Here is an 8894-nt window from a genome sequence, read left to right on the forward strand (position 1 = left end):
ATATATATATGAATATATGTGTATATGCAAATATAATATAATAAGGCAAGAAGTTCTGGCAGCTTGCAGTAAGATAATGTGTGGCCTTGGTGCTTAACACACTTCATTTCCCAACATGTGCTTTGCATCCTAATACCTTAATGCATGGGCCTCTTTCATTCAATCTGTTCCAACCTCGATGGTAACTAAGACCTTCTTTTGTTCCCTGCCAGACTAATAATATATTCCTTCTAGGTGCTAACACCAAAAGAATTTTCCACACACAAAACTACCAGGAGATCTGAGCATCTCCAGCTGGTCTCCAGGAGGAATATGTCCTTAAGCGGAATAGAGGCCTGTCCTCTTAAATATTTGGATGCTTTTCTCCAGTTTTCACAGTCTCGAATTTGGGAGTGGTTTATTTGAAATGCGAAGCCATGCCAGACAGCTTTGTAGGTCCTGAAAATACAAACATCAGGAATTGTACAAAAAAGAAACGATGAAGTCAGTGTTTCACAATTCTTGAGCAGACAGTGTCTTGTGGAGGGAAAGCCTACGTATGCAAATAATTTCTGCTCTCCTTGCCTGTGTGCTCAGAAATATGTCTCAATCTTCTTCTTCTTCTTCCATGTGATTGAATTAAATGAAGACCGTGCTGCCAAACCTATGTGGACCTCATAATTTCCTTCAGTGTTCAGTACAAGCCATGTTGCTATTCTTACAACACTCCTAAAGAGGTTAGTGTTACTCCCAAATGTACAAAAGACAATAGAAATGGAAGGTGATCTTGACAGATAGCTATTTGCCAAATTAAAGAGAATAACAACTCTATTCGGAAGTGCAGAATAGAGAAAAGCATTTATTTTCCCTAACCATATTCTTGTCCCTACCTCCCCCGCCTCAATGTAACATACACTTAGTTTCTCTTGCAGCTTATCATACTGGCAGATAGTACTGCTTTTTCTACTTTATATTGGGGACTTGCTAATTGAAGTACATACTCCTTAAAGCTGCTGAGGTTGAGAAAAAAATGCTCTTCAGAAAAAAATGAATTCTTTAGAGTTCCGGTTTGCAGCGCTTCGGCGGCAGGCAGGAATCCACGATCGTGCGCGGTTTCTGCCTGCGCTCGCTGCTGGAGTGCCCCGAGCCAGCCGGCTTCGGGGCTAAGCCACCCCGTAGAGGTGGTGAAGACAGGGGAGACCTGGCAGGGTCGAGGGGAGCTGCACCTCTCCTCCTCAGCTGGCTAAACTCCCTTTTCCGAAGGCAGTAAGAGCGGCGGTCAGAAATGGCCGCCTCAAAGAAGCACTCAGCCGGAAAAGAAAGTGCAGGAGGAAGTTAAGAAGTGAAAGTTTTTGGTGACCGGGACAAAAAGCAACAACTAAGGTACCCTGGAATTTAAATTTTGCAAAAGATACATCGCTCCCAAAGAAGAGTTGGAAGCAGCGAACGAAAGTGAAAAGGGAAAGTTTTTTTTCACTCTCCTTCCTCACGCTGATAACGAGAAGATCTGAATAAAGAAATCGGAAAAATCCACTTTGGCACTAACAGGTAATTAAGCTGGAAATTTAATTAAATGCCAAAGGGACAATAAAGATTTCGAATATTAAAAAGCCTTTTTTGTTATAAGTGGGAAGGGAGAGGAAAAGAATAAGAGCAGGACTTGGAAGGAGGAGACTGCTTGGAATTTAAAAGAACTTAAAGTTAAATCTTAATAAGACTTCTAAAGGATACATTTTAACTGGAATTTTGCAACTAAATAGTAAACCCAAGAAGAGAAAGTGAAAAAAGAAGAAAGTGTTAAAAAAGAAACAGCTTGTGTGCATTTGGATTGTTTGGTGACTTTGGGATTTTTGGAAATCATATTTGAATGACTAAAAACAATTGGCTGGTTGCTTAAAAAAACATTCTACAATGGCATCACTTCTGGATGGACTGAATGAACTGGATGAACTGAAAATCGAATTTAAAAATATAAAGAAGAGGAACAAGAAGGGAAGGGCTCTTTTGGCTCTACTTTTCAATTCTTAGAAATGGCGATTGGTGTTTACAAGAAACAGCAAGAAAGGAATGCACAACAAGAAGATTGGGATAAAGAAGAAGCCATTTTTAATGAACAAGTAATTCTATCTGGGGAAGAAAGGGGAAAGGGGGAAAGAGAATGGAGAATTTAAGACCTAAAAAACAGCCAAAAGGGGAAATAATGTGAAAAGGGGATATAATGTTGGAAAACAACAGAAAAGGGGAATACAGAAGAGGGAAATGGAGGTGGAGAGACAGGGGGTAAAAAGGGGAGAAAGAAGAAGAAGAAAGGGAAGAGAAGTTACAAAGGTCTGGAGCAAGATGTAAAGAAACAGGATTTATTCAGAGATAATGGGTGAAAATGTAATTGAAAAAGGGATTCTGTAAAGGTACATAAGATTGTATTGTTATATTTGTAATAGAAATAATGTTAGAAAATTGGAAACAACATATGATTAAAAAGTGGAATAAAATAGTCTGTGTAATTTAGTGAAACTTTTGTGAACAAAATAAATGAAATGAAATAAATGAGAGAATTGAATTAGGAATGGGAACATTTTAACTACTCAATGTTTTATAAAATATAAGTGAAGTGGGAGGGAAGTAATTATGGAAAGTTTATAAGTGTTCCCATAGAAGTATGATACTTATTTGAAAAGTAATGTGTAAAATGTTCAAGATTTAAATGAATATTAATATTAATGATAGAATTGAATTGGTATGGATTGTTGTTTTAATTATGTTATATATTTACAATTTTTTCTTTTTTTAAAATACATTGTGTAGTTTTAGAATGTACCAAGCAGAATCCGAACGGAAATTATGTATTACATTAAGTGTTATAATTTTAGGGGAAAGATATAAAGGCGTCATACTCCAATTAGTGATCACAGGAGAAATTTTGCTTAATGAGAAAAGATAATAGACAGCTGAAACAAGACAGACAAAGAATATAAGCATGATAATTTGAATTGAGATTATATAAATAAAATAAAATTAAGAAAGTTGAAAGAGGGGAGAAATTATATAGAAAATGTGGAATGATAATAAGATATGGAATGGAATATAAAAATGAGCATGAACTTGAATTTGTGTCTGCACGAAGAGATGTAACCCGGGATCAGGCTGCTTTCAAAAAGATGTTTTATGTTTTTATGTTCTATGTTTTGTTTGTTTATGTTTGTTTTTTAAAAAAATATTCAAAAAAAAAAAAAATGAATTCTTTTCTTAAAGCCCTGTTTGTAATTTTCCAAAATTATTTATCTTATGGATGCTCTTTCTACATTTTACTCACCATGACATCAGCCTATTGAATGCATAGATGGGGTTCTCCATGGGGTTGAAATCAGAATTTCCATGCATAGTGAAGGGGGAATTCCAGCTCTTTGCCAATAGCTGACCCTGTAGCAAAAATGAGATTTAGAACTTTTTACACTTGCATCTAACTATGGCAGGAACATGGTACACCAAAGTCTTTTTTTCTGCCATTTTTGATGATGTGACTTTCATCTGGTGGCTGAGGCGTCATTAAGTTTTCCTGAATTGTTTCTGTGTGACAGGAGTATTTTCTATTATAACCCAAGTCTTGTATTTTTGTTGTGTTCCAATTAGGCACATTTAAGCAAAATTTCTTTTGGGGCCAAGTGTGGCCAGGTTATCCTTAATAGGGAGTTGTCCCTCTTTTACTGGCTAGTTTAGACAATTGGGCCTCTGTGTTTCAAGATTTTCTAAAGTTTGAGATTGGAGAGGAACGTCTTAAGTAATGAGGGGCAGGTTCTGTGACATGGGACTGCATAATACAGCAAGAAAATTCCTTAATGCTTCACACACAAACCCTCCCCATCAGCCTTCATCTGCTAGGCAGCTACTTTCAAGTATGGATTTATTTCTTTTTGAAAAAATGACTGTGACTACTGAATGCCATGTATTGACCAAGAAATATATATATATGAATATATGTGTATATGCAAATATAATATAATAAGGCAAGAAGTTCTGGCAGCTTGCAGTAAGATAATGTGTGGCCTTGGTGCTTAACACACTTCATTTCCCAACATGTGCTTTGCATCCTAATACCTTAATGCATGGGCCTCTTTCATTCAATCTGTTCCAACCTCGATGGTAACTAAGACCTTCTTTTGTTCCCTGCCAGACTAATAATATATTCCTTCTAGGTGCTAACACCAAAAGAATTTTCCACACACAAAACTACCAGGAGATCTGAGCATCTCCAGCTGGTCTCCAGGAGGAATATGTCCTTAAGCGGAATAGAGGCCTGTCCTCTTAAATATTTGGATGCTTTTCTCCAGTTTTCACAGTCTCGAATTTGGGAGTGGTTTATTTGAAATGCGAAGCCATGCCAGACAGCTTTGTAGGTCCTGAAAATACAAACATCAGGAATTGTACAAAAAGAAACGATGAAGTCAGTGTTTCACAATTCTTGAGCAGACAGTGTCTTGTGGAGGGAAAGCCTACGTATGCAAATAATTTCTGCTCTCCTTGCCTGTGTGCTCAGAAATATGTCTCAATCTTCTTCTTCTTCTTCCATGTGATTGAATTAAATGAAGACCGTGCTGCCAAACCTATGTGGACCTCATAATTTCCTTCAGTGTTCAGTACAAGCCATGTTGCTATTCTTACAACACTCCTAAAGAGGTTAGTGTTACTCCCAAATGTACAAAAGACAATAGAAATGGAAGGTGATCTTGACAGATAGCTATTTGCCAAATTAAAGAGAATAACAACTCTATTCGGAAGTGCAGAATAGAGAAAAGCATTTATTTTCCCTAACCATATTCTTGTCCCTACCTCCCCCGCCTCAATGTAACATACACTTAGTTTCTCTTGCAGCTTATCATACTGGCAGATAGTACTGCTTTTTCTACTTTATATTGGGGACTTGCTAATTGAAGTACATACTCCTTAAAGCTGCTGAGGTTGAGAAAAAAATGCTCTTCAGAAAAAAATGAATTCTTTAGAGTTCCGGTTTGCAGCGCTTCGGCGGCAGGCAGGAATCCACGATCGTGCGCGGTTTCTGCCTGCGCTCGCTGCTGGAGTGCCCCGAGCCAGCCGGCTTCGGGGCTAAGCCACCCCGTAGAGGTGGTGAAGACAGGGGAGACCTGGCAGGGTCGAGGGGAGCTGCACCTCTCCTCCTCAGCTGGCTAAACTCCCTTTTCCGAAGGCAGTAAGAGCGGCGGTCAGAAATGGCCGCCTCAAAGAAGCACTCAGCCGGAAAAGAAAGTGCAGGAGGAAGTTAAGAAGTGAAAGTTTTTGGTGACCGGGACAAAAAGCAACAACTAAGGTACCCTGGAATTTAAATTTTGCAAAAGATACATCGCTCCCAAAGAAGAGTTGGAAGCAGCGAACGAAAGTGAAAAGGGAAAGTTTTTTTTTCACTCTCCTTCCTCACGCTGATAACGAGAAGATCTGAATAAAGAAATCGGAAAAATCCACTTTGGCACTAACAGGTAATTAAGCTGGAAATTTAATTAAATGCCAAAGGGACAATAAAGATTTCCGAATATTAAAAAAGCCTTTTTTTGTTATAAGTGGGAAGGGAGAGGAAAAGAATAAGAGCAGGACTTGGAAGGAGGAGACTGCTTGGAATTTAAAAGAACTTAAAGTTAAATCTTAATAAGACTTCTAAAGGATACATTTTAACTGGAATTTTGCAACTAAATAGTAAACCCAAGAAGAGAAAGTGAAAAAAGAAGAAAGTGTTAAAAGAAACAGCTTGTGTGCATTTGGATTGTTTGGTGACTTTGGGATTTTTGGAAATCATATTTGAATGACTAAAAACAATTGGCTGGTTGCTTAAAAAAAACATTCTACAATGGCATCACTTCTGGATGGACTGAATGAACTGGATGAACTGAAAATCGAATTTAAAAAATATAAAGAAGAGGAACAAGAAGGGAAGGGCTCTTTTGGCTCTACTTTTCAATTCTTAGAAATGGCGATTGGTGTTTACAAGAAACAGCAAGAAAGGAATGCACAACAAGAAGATTGGGATAAAGAAGAAGCCATTTTTAATGAACAAGTAATTCTATCTGGGGAAGAAAGGGGAAAGGGGGGGAAAGAGAATGGAGAATTTAAGACCTAAAAAAACAGCCAAAAAAGGGGAAAATAATGTGAAAAGGGGATATAATGTTGGAAAACAACAGAAAAGGGGAATACAGAAGAGGGAAATGGAGGTGGAGAGACAGGGGGGTAAAAAGGGGAGAAAGAAGAAGAAGAAAGGGAAGAGAAGTTACAAAGGTCTGGAGCAAGATGTAAAGAAACAGGATTTATTCAGAGATAATGGGTGAAAATGTAATTGAAAAAGGGATTCTGTAAAGGTACATAAGATTGTATTGTTATATTTGTAATAGAAATAATGTTAGAAAATTGGAAACAACATATGATTAAAAAGTGGAATAAAATAGTCTGTGTAATTTAGTGAAACTTTTGTGAACAAAATAAATGAAATGAAATAAATGAGAGAATTGAATTAGGAATGGGAACATTTTAACTACTCAATGTTTTATAAAATATAAGTGAAGTGGGAGGGAAGTAATTATGGAAAGTTTATAAGTGTTCCCATAGAAGTATGATACTTATTTGAAAAGTAATGTGTAAAATGTTCAAGATTTAAATGAATATTAATATTAATGATAGAATTGAATTGGTATGGATTGTTGTTTTAATTATGTTATATATTTACAATTTTTTCTTTTTTTAAAATACATTGTGTAGTTTTAGAATGTACCAAGCAGAATCCGAACGGAAATTATGTATTACATTAAGTGTTATAATTTTAGGGGAAAGATATAAAGGCGTCATACTCCAATTAGTGATCACAGGAGAAATTTTGCTTAATGAGAAAAGATAATAGACAGCTGAAACAAGACAGACAAAGAATATAAGCATGATAATTTGAATTGAGATTATATAAATAAAATAAAATTAAGAAAGTTGAAAGAGGGGAGAAATTATATAGAAAATGTGGAATGATAATAAGATATGGAATGGAATATAAAAATGAGCATGAACTTGAATTTGTGTCTGCACGAAGAGATGTAACCCGGGATCAGGCTGCTTTCAAAAAAGATGTTTTATGTTTTTATGTTCTATGTTTTGTTTGTTTATGTTTGTTTTTTTAAAAAAAATATTCAAAAAAAGAAAAAATGAATTCTTTTCTTAAAGCCCTGTTTGTAATTTTCCAAAATTATTTATCTTATGGATGCTCTTTCTACATTTTACTCACCATGACATCAGCCTATTGAATGCATAGATGGGGTTCTCCATGGGGTTGAAATCAGAATTTCCATGCATAGTGAAGGGGGAATTCCAGCTCTTTGCCAATAGCTGACCCTGTAGCAAAAATGAGATTTAGAACTTTTTTACACTTGCATCTAACTATGGCAGGAACATGGTACACCAAAGTCTTTTTTTCTGCCATTTTTGATGATGTGACTTTCATCTGGTGGCTGAGGCGTCATTAAGTTTTCCTGAATTGTTTCTGTGTGACAGGAGTATTTTCTATTATAACCCAAGTCTTGTATTTTTGTTGTGTTCCAATTAGGCACATTTAAGCAAAATTTCTTTTGGGGCCATGGCCAGGTTATCCTTAATGAAGGGAGTTGTCCCTCTTTTACTGGCTAGTTTAGACAAGTGGGCCTCTGTGTCTCTGAGCATTCCCCTCTGGGAGCCTTCTGGTCTGGTTAAGAGAGGCAACATTTTTAAAAACCAGTTTGTCTCACATTATCTTCCAATTCTCTAAAGTTTGAGATTGGAGAGGGAACGTCTTAAGTAATGAGGGGCAGGTTCTGTGACATGGGACTGCATAATACAGCAAGAAAATTCCTTCCTGCTTCACACACAAACCCTCCCCATCAGCCTGTCATCTGCTAGGCAGCTACTTTCAAGTATGGATTTATTTCTTTTTGAAAGAGTGGAAATCTTATTTAAAAATGAACTGATCCAGCAGGCAGTGGGATGGAGAGATATTGAATTATGAAGCAGGAGAGAAGCTACGAAAAATTCCCTGCCTCTGCAGCACACAGAAAACAATATTGCTGTTTTGAAAATCGATCCAAAAACAGCTGATAGGTACTGTGCTTCTCTTTTCCCAATACTGTACAAGTCTTGCTACTAAAATGCTAGGTGACACCTTGCTGATGATAGAGCAGTGATAGTGAACCTATGACAGGTGTATCAAAGATAATACTCCACAAAGTTTTGGGTGACTTGCCAATATTCATCAACACCTGACAATAATTATTCTTGAAAGCATGCCCCATTCTCACTTGATTTTTGGAGGCTGTGTAGGCTGTGTGAAAATAGGGTGTGCTGTTGTGCCAACTCCAGAGCGTCTGAAAATCGGGCAAGAATAGGATGTGATTTTGCATGGTTTTCAGAGGCTGCAGAGGCCTGGAAGAGCTTTCTCTGGAGCCACTTCTGGAACAAAGACATTGTGTGACCCAGAGCTGCTTCAGGTGGGCTGCAGCGGTCTGTCAAGAGAAAGAGAACAGTGCCTGAAGATAAGTGGCACACAGCAGATCATGGGGATCACACACGATTGGACTGAATTTTTAAAAAAGAAATTATATGTAAATAATTGCTTTTCTTGTGTCTTTTTTGTATGTGAGACATGCCAGCAGAGTCAAGTTTAGAACTTCCCAAATTTTTGATATGCTGAGCCGAAATGCCCAACAACATTATGATGGAATCAGGAACTGGAATCTGCCTTGCTTTTATTGGCTCTTTAGGATGCTGTAAGCACAGCCATTCTATTTTGATTGTGGAGGGCATTACCCCACCCAGCTGTTCTGTCTGGATCAGTTGAGAGGGTGGGTATCTGCCATGTACCAAGAGCCTGTGAGTTCTAGCCGTGCCATAGGCAGAAAGCTATCCGG

General features: G+C 37.4%; 1 protein-coding gene across 1 annotated transcript in view; it reads right to left on the reverse strand.

Moving 5' to 3' along the window:
• Positions 1–3910: 3910 nt before the first annotated feature.
• LOC113424374 (uncharacterized) overlaps positions 3911–8894 on the reverse strand; it is a 103046-nt gene continuing 98062 nt past the window's right edge. Inside the window, exons 22-23 of the mRNA XM_087947987.1 lie at positions 7244–7350; positions 3911–4376 (exon numbers count right to left, since the gene is read on the reverse strand). Of these exons, the coding sequence (XP_087804113.1) occupies positions 4169–4376; positions 7244–7350 (315 nt within the window). The 3' untranslated portion in view covers positions 3911–4168. The remainder of the gene's footprint in view (positions 4377–7243; positions 7351–8894) is intronic.

This window comes from Notechis scutatus, chromosome Z (genome assembly GCF_049901735.1).
Source record: "Notechis scutatus isolate UNSWTSFEM ecotype Mainland chromosome Z, rNotScu1.2, whole genome shotgun sequence".
NCBI lineage: Eukaryota > Metazoa > Chordata > Lepidosauria > Squamata > Elapidae > Notechis > Notechis scutatus.